Here is a 13,071-nt window from a genome sequence, read left to right on the forward strand (position 1 = left end):
AAAAATCGCGTTTTTAAAATAATTTCAAAACTTCGTTGTTAATTCAAAATTGGGAATTGGTTCTATAAGCTGCAAAAATTAAAAAAAAACTTTCACCAATGAGTTAACCGCTAATTAACGTCCCCCGAGGGGTTGCAATTTCTGTTGAAAAAGTGAACTTCCACAATCTTCTAGTTTTCGAGATATCGCAGTTTTTTACCTCAAAATGTTACCTCAGAAGTTACCTCAAAAAAATTCACATCATTTCATGAAGAAAAAAGCAGTATAAGAGCAAGCGGCACATAAATGTGAGCAACATTTTGCCCTAAATTTTGAAATGTATATCAGAAAGTTAGAAAAATCTAAAGGTTAAAAAATTTTTTAATTTTTTTTCCATTGATCATTTGTTTAGTTTTAACCTTATTATTACAGCCTGTAGGGGCCTTTGTGGATCCTAGGGTACCGTTTTCTGTCCCCTCCAAGTTTCAGATTTATGTTTATTCATTCTGGAGAAATTCTTTCTTTTTCTTTCTTTCTTTCTCAATATGAACGATTATACGGTTTTGATACGGTCAGAATATATGATTATATGTAATACGATAGTCAAATTATACGTTTGTTTTTATAATAAGTCAACACACTGCTCCGTTTACAAGCTCACTTGAGTGACAAGGCCAGCAAACAACAAGGCCATAAAAACCATCTAAAAAGGCTTGACCGATTGCAGTAACTCAGAAATATTTTAATATTTACCTGCACCAACTAACTATTGAACAGATTTGTTTTTCATAATTCACATCTTAATATCCTATTAAGGCAAAATACGACGTAAAATCACTACGAAAAAAAGTTTTGAACTGTAGAAGAGATTGGAAAAGAGCCAAAAAATGTTCGTTCTTTTTCTCATTGTCATTGCCATTGATAGCATTTGATACTTCATACTTAACAAAAAAACCACGCACTTTTGCCGTAATAGGGCTCTTTTCCAGTTCCCCCTTTCAAAATACCGAGTTTTATGTTTGTTTTGTGTGTTATTACGGCAGAAAATTTTAAAATTTTTTGTCACTTTTTTGTCACTTGAGGGCTTTAAAATTTTTGTCACTTGAATGTTACAAATTATGATACTTCTGAGATGAAGCGCAAAAAAACTTCTAACATTTTTACTTGAAAAGTTGTAAAAATAAACTTCTTACATTTTCACAGAAGAAAGACCATATTTAGCCAATCAATGATCATGTGCTCCCGTAGCTCAGTCGGTTAGAGCGCCGTACTTATAGACAGATTGAGCAATGCGGATGTCGGCAGTTCGAGCCTGCCCGGGAGCAACATAATTTTTTCACGTTTCGCAAGAATGAAGCAAGAATTTGAATTTTTTTCCCGTCAACTCCAAAAGATTGGGAAGAAACTATTGAGTAGGATTCACCTCAAAAAAAAGAAGGCTCTTTTCCAGTTCCCCCTTTAAAAATACCGAGTTTTATGTTTGTTTTGTGTGTTATGACGGCAGAATGCGTGATGCATGAATTAAAGAGATAATTTTCAATGAAGGGTCAGGGGAAGAAAAAAAGGAGAAAATTCGTCCGCCGAGCTTAAGTCCAGAACATCTCTAATTTAAAAAAAATGGGAGACAGATATTTAACTATAAAATGACATAAAAGCACATTTAGCAACAAATCAAAACATCATAATTCATGCTAAATACATTTAGAGAATTATGATAAAAAACAATTAAAGCTTTTACTTTTATTCTGCAAAAGCATCTAAATAAATTTTAAGTATAACTACATCTACTAGTTACGTTCACTTTGAGAACTTCCCATGTTCTGTTGGCGGTTTAGGTTAGAAGGTACCATAAAGATGCGGTCGTTGACAACCAACGGGGACGCGTAGCACGTCGCAATTGCATTGTGCGTAGCGGCGCGTTGCAGTTGCTCGTATATAGTAGTCGGTTCGGCAGCAGTGTTCGGGATATGTACATTCGGAACAACTGTAGTCGGGGGAATAATTGTATTCGATAACTGAGAACTCATGTTTCCAACATAGCCCAATGGAATCTGCACATTCGGAGGGGAAACTTGAATTGGCTGTCTCAAAACAGATTGAAGATACTGTTGTGAAAATACTGCCGGATTCTCATTTGGACTGGCAAAAAGCGGAGCAGATCCTTGTGAAATATTAGTGAAAACTGGCTGGAAGTTCTGAACATAGCGCTGGCCACTGCTGTTCTCGGATCCACTCGATCCGCCACTATCCGAGTTCGTTCCGCTGCTGCTGTTTCTCGTCTCTCTGAAATGGCGGTCTCGCATTCGTTTTTTAGGGTGCTTTATTTCGTCTCGGGGGGACGTAGCTGATTCTGCATTTCCATCCGAATTAGCTGAAACTGACGAACGCTGGTCGTATAGAGGCGACGCTCTCGTGACTTCAATGAGCGGTGGCATCGGCGGGAGAATTGGCGGTTCATTTCCACTGATGTGCATGTTTTCAATTTTGTTCGAGGGCGAGGAGTTGCGTGATTCGGTTGAAGAGATTTGACTTCCACAGCTCGAAGACTCCTCGGATCCTGAATTGCTATGACCTTCTATCTTCATGTTATTGCAATTGTCGCACAAACTGGACGCGGAATCTGAAGCGCTCTCCGGACTTCGCTCGCCAGAAGATGCAGACGAGTCGGAGTCGGCTTGTTTCTGATTTTGATGCTCCATATTTGATTGATTCGCATGTCGTTTCTCTCGTTGGCTTTTCCTGTACGTAGGTTGTAAGCATTTTCGCCCTACGTTGCCTTGCGATGTCACGGGGATGGTAATGGTATGTTGGGATGTTCCGCTCAAGAATGAGCTTGACGACGACGAGGTTGATCCGGCGGTGGTTGTTGAAGGGGCGTTGTTCGTCATCATTTGTGATATGATACTGGCACCTGCGTCTGTGGTCGAACTAGGGCCCATTTCCATAGACATCAACAGATTGTTGAGAACCGACAAGTTCTCCAGTCGTGATTGGTAGTCGAAATTTGGATCTGCTTGAGAGGAAGTGATCTTCCAAGAACGCTCGCCATTCAGCATCTTCTGGAACATGGTTTCCGAGGCTCTTATGTAGTTGGAATCCTCCAGAGGTTTCTGGAAAGACTCCTCGACGATTGAGTCTATAAGGTGTTGCATGGTTATTGCACTTTCAGCGTCATCACTTGACTGCGATTGCAAATCGGCGGCTGTTATTCCGGCAGACGATGCCGCTTCGCGCCCACATGAAGTATCGCCTCTATTTGAGAAGTTGCTCATATTGTTAGCTGCAAACAGCTCCGTGAAAGGGCGGGCGAAAGTCATTTGGTCACGTGATGAACCAGGGTTATTGGACGAGGAGGACGAGGAGTTACTTGTCGATGAGAAAGTTTCAGATGAAGAGACAAAACTCATATTTGAATCCTTGGACAAAAACTTATTTTGCTGGGTCAACGGGTTAAAGTTGCGCAATTAAGATCGAAGTAATTTATCTATTACTTATATTTTCGCGGTTTTTGTGATAAGGCTCGAATGAAGAAGTCAAATGATATTTGCACAAAAGTAAAGAAGTCAAATGAATCAAAGTAAGCTATGTATTGAAGTTGGTAATTAAATGGAAAGAAGAGAGGGCAGCAATAGAATCAAACAAGGAATCAACATAACCGATACGTCGAGGTTTTGAAACTTTTTTCGATTCGCATGTCTTTCCTCTAGAATTTAATACTTCAGTCCGCGTTGAATATGTAGTCTAAAACAGGACAAATTACTTTGAAACACAGAGAAGAAGAAAGACATTCGCAAACTTTTGCGAGTAGCTAAGAACAAAACTTTGCACGCATTCGGGCTCTTTTTCCTTTCCCCCCACCTCACACGAGCTTCAATTTTTTAGTGTAACGAGTGGTTTTACGAGATTGATTATTAAGACCAAATATGTTTGTCATGGCCTCATTAGTCTGTATGTCAATTTTGATAACAATCGGACAATGGGATCAAAAAAATTACGCGTAAAAATGTTCAAGAGGGGGGAAGGAAAAAGAGCCCGCATTCGATTATTATTAAATGCGTTAAAAAATTACCAAAAAAACTTTTAAATAAAGCTGAAGAATAATTCTACAGCGTCCGAAGTATACTTGCTTTCAATATTTTTGCTGACAAACACATATTTTTTCAAAATGGAAACTGACATTTAAGATTTTAATACAGTAAAGTTTGTTCTGACCAACACCCCAAGTTGAGACTAAGTTCATTCTTTTTGAGCAATGAGACCAACAACTTAGACAAACAAAAGCTTCGAAGAACGGTATTTAAACGGTTTTCTGAGACGCCTTTGAAGTGATTATACCTCGTTTGAGTCCCATTGATGATTCGAGTATACATTCATCAACAGGAAATACACCTATAAAAGCTCCGAAAACAATTCAACCGAATAAAAACGACTTAAAAAAAACCTTTTTCGTTCCGGTTGCCCGTCTATTTCAGTAAAAATTTCAGTTAAGTTTTATGACTCGCAACAATTCGGTTATGGCAAATACAGTTGTATCACGCAAAAGAGTGCCAGTAAGCTGAAAAACTTGCACAAGAAGCTATATAGCCTAGGAAAAAACTTAATGAATGCTCTTTATGTACCTCAAAGAAGCCTCACAGGGGATCGAAAGTAATGTCACATGAAGTTTTTCGGGCGTGATTCTGATTCTGAAATTGTGTTTTAAAAGACTTGAGTTAAAATCCAGAATAAGTAGGCTGAATATTTCCGTTTTTTTAAGATTATTTAAGAGGTAGTGAATGAGAAATGTATTGAAGAGGTAGTGAATGAGAAATGTATTGAAGAGGTAGTGAATGAGAAATTGGAGAAGAAACGGACACCGAATCCCAAAATGGTACTAATTTTGCTACCATATATAAACTATGATAACCTTATCCTTGAAGCTCAATTTCGATTGCTTTTACCTACCAAGGAAAATGGTAGAAAATTAATTCCTCTTTTGCGTGCTGTCGTCATAGACAACAAACCATTTTGAAGCTTTCCCTTCATGTTTACGCCTAGAAATACGTTTAAAAACAATTAAAACTTCTTCTGATCAAGACCCGATGTTACTATGGCTTGTGAGTCATAAAAGGGTGCTCTTAAACTGTGTCCAGAAAATTGAAAAAAAATCTATTTTCTGCTTTTTTTCTCCAGGGCGCCGTACTGTCACCCTTTGAGGACTTTTTGATACTTCATAATCATGTAAGCTGAACACCTGTAAGCCCCTCAGTAGCTCATGCTATCGGGCATCCACATTACTCCAACAAGTCTTACGGATTCAACTTAGAACCAATTGCACATCCACCCCTTAAACACTTTGGATTTGGTATATTCATATTGATCCAAAACAGTACCTAGAAAATATATAAGCCATGCTTTTTATTCTGAACCTAATCAAGGAAATAAGCAGCTAAAAGGTTAATTGATAGGCGAACACAATTTGATTTGAATCAAATTATACATAACGCTTGCTTATCGCAAGCGTAATTATACTTTTGGAAAAACTACGTGCGATACAATACTTGCTGAGCTTCGCACCATTTGCGATACAACAAGTATAGGACTAAAACAGCAAGACGCTTTAAAACTATCGATGAGGACTTCAAAAGATATTACAGTTGAAAAGAACCAGGAAAACAAAAAACAAAGTTTTTGTATGTCTATATTTATTGAAGTTTTAGTGCTCTAAGTGAATTTGAATTTGAATATTCGAAACTTTGGGGCCAAAATGTTACTGATCTCATAACGATTATCGAAATTTTGTAGGAAACAACATTAGGTAAATAAGCTGACAGAATTAAAGCCAACAGCCAATAAGCTGAAAATCAACCAACATTGTTCGGTAAAATTTTACAGGAAAAAAAGATTACCTGCCCAAATATTATCCACGAGAAATATAAATGTACTGCTGAATGCGATGTGGTATACAAAAATCGGAAAGTAAACTAGAGCTTAATCAACAAAAATGAAAATTTAATAAACCGAGTTGGTAAAATTACAACCAACATTAAAAACAAACTTCGATTCCTCCACACTTTTAAAATACAAACATGCTCGAAGTATGTCTGTTATAACAGAAAGTCCCAGTAGATGAATGAATCCAGGACCCAGGAGATCGATCCAAAGTTATTTACTCGAAAAAAGTCTAGTACTCGATTTCAATACCCTTTGCTTATCGCAAGGGTAATAAGTTACACTTATTGAACAAAAACTTAAGATAATTGATCAGATTAGGTGATTATATTAGAGTAATTATGATGCTTTATACTAAATTTTAACTAACTGATTAATTATGTTCTGCTTACCAGAATGTTTTAGCGCAAAAAATACTATTAAAATGCAGAAACCAATTATGACTTTGAAAAACTACTAGAGTTTGAATGAACTTACCTTCTAAGCTAATGATTATTCCAAATTTATTAAATTCACTCGTATTCAATCATATACCTTAGCTAGAAGAAATTAAACAAGAAAAACACCACTCACCTACAAATTTTTTTTCAATTTTGAATAATGCACTGATTTTGAAAGAAAGGTAATTATAAGCCGACCTTCCTTTTATGTAAATCCTGTTCAGCTTAGCACTCATAATGTGTGACGTAAATCGAATAGAAGACAACCCTTACCTTTACCTTACAATTGTATGTATCTGGATTCGATAATAACCAAGTGCGCATGCAAAAGGCGCAAGTTAGCATCAAAAACACGCGAGATTCAAGCAATAGAAAATGTGCTTTTTACATCGCTTCCAACAATCGAATTTTAGTTTGTTCCAATTTTCAGGGGAAAAATGGTGCGCGAACTATAGATTTTTCCAACTTGAAATGCCAACTCGCGAAATAACAGCTTAAGACAGACCTTTTGCGTCACCTTGAAATATCAATGCCCTTAGAAAGATAATTCAACATTAGAATCTTTATTGATAATGAATGAATGCTTGAAAAAAATATTTTGACTAAATAATGAAATCTTTGTTCCCAGTCATCTACAGTTGCAAAAGTGCAATTCGCAAAACAAGCAACCAGCGACAAAAATGTGCTTTAAAAATTTTTCAGAAGCAGAAAAAAGCTCAAAACAAAACAAGATTGCTCAAATCAGGCCAAAGACCTGAAAGTCTGATTTCCTTTTAAGTTTAATCGAATACTTTTAATCAACCCTGTTCATAAAAAACTTTCCTCTAGACGCTACATAAAAATCAAAGGGATGCAATTAACGTCTAGTGAACAAATATTAAGTCAAAACAAGACTACTCGTATATCAGGGCAAAGCATTGATGTTCCGATTGCGCCTAAATTGGGATCGAATAGTTGTTGGTAAAAAAAAACATTACAGAACCGTGAAATTTGAACAATGTCAAACATCAAGAGCAAAAACTGGAGCAGTACAAAATGCGACGGATTCGAGTGCCTCATTTCATCTTGGAAAGATTTTGTAGTGCGGGATAATTCGCCACGAATATATAAATCGCATTACACTTTCAGCATCATCAATAAAACATTCACAGCGCATGAATTAGTCCGGAGCAGGGCAAAATTGGCAATTATCAAACCCCAGAGTTTAAAACAAAGAATACAGAGAAAAAATATTATAATTTTGAACTCATGAAGTCGATATCTTCAATGAAGTATAAAAACGGTATGTGAAAATTATTATTTGGATCGACAAAAGGTGACTGGGTAAAAAAATCAACCCCAAGCAAAACTATTCTGCATTTCTTCAAAAGCCACACCAAAAATTTGACTCAAACCACTCTGGAACGAGTTATGAGCCGGCGGACTACATTGCAGCTTAAGAATTAATATCACGAGGTTTATCGCGCAACAACTGTCCTTTCATAATTAGCCTAAATTAAGCCTAAAAAGGTAAAATTTCAAACCGGTTTTTCTCGACACTGGGACAATTTTTTGAAATGTAGCTCAAATCACACCTGAAAGTATTTAATATGATAAAACGCTCGACCTTTTCAAATGATTGCTTTTGGCACCTGATTTTAGGCGGAAAACAAAACAGAGAAAAAAAACTGAAACACCCGAAGCGAAAGTTCAACCCCGCTTTCAGTGGTCGGAACAACAGCAGATCACTGAGACCTATCAACCTACAACTGTGACAAACTTACAATTCCACACATTCTTGATTAATAAATTTCAGTGAGCAATGAATGTGCTAAATACTGGATATAACTTATTAGTGCATACAAACTGTGCAATGAAATATGCAAATTTCATTGGAAATGAACTCATAAAAACACACCAGCCATGCTTGAGCAATTATGTCCAACGCTGCGCATGCAGCTAGCTTATCCGCATTCAAGTTCAAAAATAAGAGCACACTTTTTAAAATAGAGCAAAATCCACGGCCGCGAGAGGGCTTTGAACAGGGTGAAGTCACATTTGTACCACCGTTCATTGATACCAAAATGAAAAATCGATCCCACAGGCCCCAAAGTTATTCAATTTTCAATTCGAAGTCTTTCAGGTCAATTTTTTTACCATGATTAATCAAAATAAGTGTCTATTGTACAAGCAGCGTAAATCCAAACCTGACAAGCATCAAAAAGGGACCGCCGCAGTCGGTCACCATGTTGGCAAACAGGGGCTACTTCAATGACAGAAGAACCGGATAAATTACAACCAATCAATGGGAACGTCCTTTAAATTACAACGACGGATTCGAGTGCCTCAATTCAACTTGGAAAGATATAGTAGAGCGGGATAATTCGCCACGGATATATAAATCACATAACACTTTCAGCATCATTAATAAAATAATCACAGAGCGCATGAATTAGTTCGGAGCAGGGCAAAATTGGCATTTATCAAACCCCAGAGCTTGAAACAAAGAATACAGAGAAAATATATTATAATTTTGAACTCATGAAGTCGATATCTTCAATGAAGTAGAAAAACGGTTGGCGAAAATTATTTTTTGGATCGAAAAATGTGACTGGGTAAAAAAATCAACCCCAAGCAAAAATATTCTTTATTTCTTCATTAGCCACACCAAAAATTTGACTCAAACTACTCTGGAACGAGTTATGAGCCGGCGGACTACATTGCAGCTTATGAATTAAAAACACGAAGTTTATCGCGCAACAACTGTCTCATAATGGCAAATTGAACATTTTCGAGCTCCAATAACTTGAAACAAAACTTGGCATGGGCAATTTACGGGATTGACCTCAAATCCTCAAAAATAAATAGGGACAACCAATTGCTGTGCAAGTATCACATGATGTTCAGACCATAATCTTCAAAAATTTACTTTTTTTCCCACTTATTGTCGTTTTTTTTGGGCGAGGTGCAATAAAAGGATCTGAACGAAAGCCTATAACTTAGGAATATTCGACAGTCAGAGCAAAATAGGCATATTGCACAGTTTTCATCTAAAAGAATGAAATATATTTTAAAAAAACGCGAAAATATTTTTTGCCGATTTCAACTTTTTATGTTTTCTTTTATCAACATGACAGTATAAAAGCAAAGAAACTAAAACATCTGGATTAAAGGAAAGTTTCCAGGGCTTGAATAAAAATTTTAAGGCTGGTCCTTTCATAATTAGCCTAAATTAAGCCTAAAAAGGTAAAATTTCAAACCGGTTTTTCTCGACACTGGGACAACTTTTTGAAATGTCGCTCAAATCACACCTGAAAAGTAATTAATATGATAAAACGCTCGACCTTTTCAAATGATTGCTTTTGGTACCTGATTTTAGGCGGAAAACAAAAAAGAGAAAAAAAAACTGAAACACCCGAAGCGAAAGTTCAACCCCGCTTTCAATGGTCGGAACAACAACAGATCACTGAGACCTATCAACCTACAACAGTGACAAACTTAAAACTCCACACATTCTTGATTAATAAACTTCAGTGAGCAATGAATGTGCTAATTATTGGATATAAATTATTAGTGCATACAAACTGTGCAATGAAATGTGCAAATTTAATTGGAAATGAACACACCAGCGATGCTTGAGCAATTATGTCCAACGCTGCCCATGCAGCAAACTTATCCGCATTCAAGTCATTCAAGTTCCAAAATAAGAGCAAACTTTTTAAAATAAGAGGAACATCCACGGCCGCGAGAGGGCTTTGAACAGGGTGAAGTCACATTTGTACCACCGCTCATTGATACCAGAATGAGAAATCGGTCCCACAAGCCCCAAAAATATTCAATTTTCAATTCGAAGTCTTTCAGGTCAATTTTTTATACCATGATTAATCAGACTAAGTGTCTGTTGTACAAACAGTGTAAATCCAAACCGCCCAAGCATCAAAAAAGGGACCGCCGCAGTCGGTGACTATGTTGGCAAACAGGGGCTACTTCAATGACAGAAGAACCGGATAAATTACAACCAATCAATGGTAACGTCCTTTAAACGGTTCAAAACGGACTACGTTTCTCGCTAACCTCTTTTGATTTTTTGATTGCAGAACTTGATTGGATCTCACTATTTTCTCGCATTCGGTCCTTCGGGCGGGATCCCCTCCAGTAAAATTTTCTTAGGCAAATTTGATATCAATTGAATTGGGGTAATTTAATTTAATAGTCAACTACTAAAATTTAGCATCGGTATGTAAGAAAATTTTGAAAGCAATTTTTTTTAAACAATTTTGTCGCATTTTTCTCTGTCGGTTTTATGCGATCCTGAAAAAAAGGTTCGCGATCTAGGAACCTCGAACTCATTTGTCAAACATGATTCAATTTGAATCAATTTTCTATCTTACGATAAACCATTTTTATTTATTGAAAATGAACAAAAGCACGCATTTACCTTGAATGAAATAAACAACACAAATCAAAACATCGGTTAACTCAATGCCGACTGAACGGATGATTTCAATAGAGCAAGATAACAATAAGCACACCTTGCCTGTAATGTTTCCATCGTTAGATTAACACTCATACTTATTAACAAAAGAACTATTTTGAAGAAAGAGAAAAATAACCTTTACCTTTTACCCATTAACTGCCATAGGATACTTTTTCTCAATACGCTTCGCTTATGTTTAAATTAAGATTCAGTACGAAGACACAGCCGAAGGCTTAGATGTGATAATTATGTGCGATCTGATTTAACATACTCTAACCGATTTCAATCAAAAACTAATTATCTCGGTACGCTACAAACGATGCCCCGACAACTAGGAACAACGGAAAACTAGGAACCTAAGTGAAATTGAAAAAACAAAATGGCGAACACAAGAAGAAAAACATTGCGCGTGAATTAGTATTTGCCTCTTAACTGTTTGACCTAATCAAACAAAACAGTTTGGGCTTAAAACAGATCCCAATTCGGAGCTTTTTAGTTGTGTTACTAGGTACATTAAGTTACGACTAACATAAGAGTAGTTCAGCTCCTTACGGAGATCTGCTATTGTGTCCCTAATAATTAGATTCTTTTTGATTTTTTTTTTGGACTGGGTAAGTTTGATAACCTTCAAAACTCAAGCAACGATCACGCATCACGATGAGTCTCAAACCTTGGAAATCTTAAACGATTAAAATTGACTAAATGACATATTTTGAAATTATAAAACATCAAAAATCAGCAATTAAAACAACAAACTTCATTGAAAAACCTTTCACAGCAAACCAAAAATAGACGCGGGAAAAACGTGCTCCAAAACCTAACAGCATTTGCTCTCACCTTTTCTATTTCTCTAGTGACTCAATTAGATTGATGTGGAAAAAGGTCCGTCTTGCTGTTTGAAATGGAACTACGTTCATCAGTTGTTCTTTTACCAGAAGTAGTGATAAATAGGAGCTGGGCCATACACCGAGCGAGATGATGATTTTACTGCTATGGACTATTCACCAGTAGTACTTTCAGTTGAATGTTGCAGGTAACTACTAAAACATATGTCTTAATAAAATCAAGCACAGTTCAACTCGGTTGGTTCAATCGTAACATTTGGCTAGCTGAGCAAATTTAACTTGTCACTAATAGTAAATATCGTCTTCTTTCCTAATCTTAACCAGTTTATAAACCAATAGATTTATGAGAGAAACGATGTTGCGCATGTATGTGCTCGATCACGATCGCGCGCCATTTTTTTTAATCTTCAATTAAAGTTTGCCCGGGTTCACGAATATGACAGTTTTTATTTTCGAACCGAATTAAATTTCTATCAACTCAGAAGACTTCTATAAATTTTTGTATTTTACGCTTAAATGCTTTTAATTATAGGCCCAAAATGACTCGGATTTCCAAAATGAGTCGGATTTCCAAAATGAGACAGTCGTGCTGCGCATATGTTTCGTCAAGATTTTTGAAATGCGAAAACTGTTTGTTGGCGCTAACAACTCCACCTATTGTGATAAATGGGTCAACCAAAACAAAAAACAGAGAAATGGCTCTGTCAATAGAGCTTCACAAAAAAATTATTAAGATGGATACGATTTTTAACGTCAAATTCTTTTTGCCAAATAATGGTCAAAACTCAAGCATTCTTCACTTGTTTTCACTGGTCCAAACACTAGCAATATTAAAAATGGAAGTAATAAACCAGATATAAATCTTCCATAAATCAATTAAGGTGAACATGATCAGGTCGAATAAAGTTTCATTTTAAAAACCTCTTTTAAAAATTGACAAAAAAACATAGCCGACAAACAATTGTAGAAATGTGAAAAAAAACTCATGGAAAACGACTAAAAAATTTTCTATTTTTGAAATAAAAATTTAAAAAATAAATCAGCTTAAAGCTCTTTCAATGTTACAGTTTTTGATGATTCAAGTTTTTTGCTCAACCTAATCTAATGCGAGAAAACTGAAACAATGGATAATCTATCAAATTGCTTGTAGAACTTGAATATCAAATCATATTTTAGGCACATAGCCTGGTGCTGAGGCGTTACCCTTTAAGATTGTCAGATTGTGTAATCAATCCCTTGCTATGCCAATTATAGCGAGAGGACGAGCTCTGACGTGACCTCATTCTCAGGTCTACCTGGTCAATTTAGGTTGCAATAGTGGCACCAGGTGAAAGTTCTACACGACCTTGAGTGGCAAAAGAGCTTCGCTAAACAACATAGAAGTCAGGAAAGTAGCGAATCACACAGAAGCAAAGCTTCG

General features: G+C 36.3%; 1 protein-coding gene and 1 non-coding gene across 16 annotated transcripts in view; one reads left to right on the forward strand and one right to left on the reverse strand.

The window, feature by feature from the left end:
• The first annotated feature begins 1,217 nt into the window (after positions 1–1,217).
• On the forward strand, positions 1,218–1,304 carry Trnai-uau (transfer RNA isoleucine (anticodon UAU)). Its single transcript is given in 2 exon segments — positions 1,218–1,255; positions 1,269–1,304. It is a non-coding gene; the product is annotated as a tRNA-Ile (tRNA).
• Positions 1,305–1,604: 300 nt separating this feature from the next.
• LOC134846956 (uncharacterized) overlaps positions 1,605–13,071 on the reverse strand; it is a 49,674-nt gene continuing 38,207 nt past the window's right edge. For 7 of the 15 annotated variants that reach the window (XM_063864411.1, XM_063864407.1, XM_063864405.1 and 4 more), the window contains one exon: positions 1,605–3,720. In XM_063864411.1, coding sequence (XP_063720481.1) covers positions 1,767–3,386 — 1,620 coding nt within the window. In that variant the 5' untranslated portion in view covers positions 3,387–3,720 and the 3' untranslated portion in view covers positions 1,605–1,766. Of the gene's footprint in view, positions 3,721–4,598; positions 4,882–4,923; positions 4,987–11,643; positions 11,847–13,071 lie in introns of those variants that run through there. The other 8 variants (XM_063864408.1, XM_063864409.1, XM_063864401.1 and 5 more) reach the window with 3 other exon arrangements.

The sequence above is a fragment of the Symsagittifera roscoffensis genome, chromosome 5 (assembly GCF_963678635.1).
Source record: "Symsagittifera roscoffensis chromosome 5, txSymRosc1.1, whole genome shotgun sequence".
NCBI classification, from domain to species: domain Eukaryota; kingdom Metazoa; phylum Xenacoelomorpha; order Acoela; family Convolutidae; genus Symsagittifera; species Symsagittifera roscoffensis.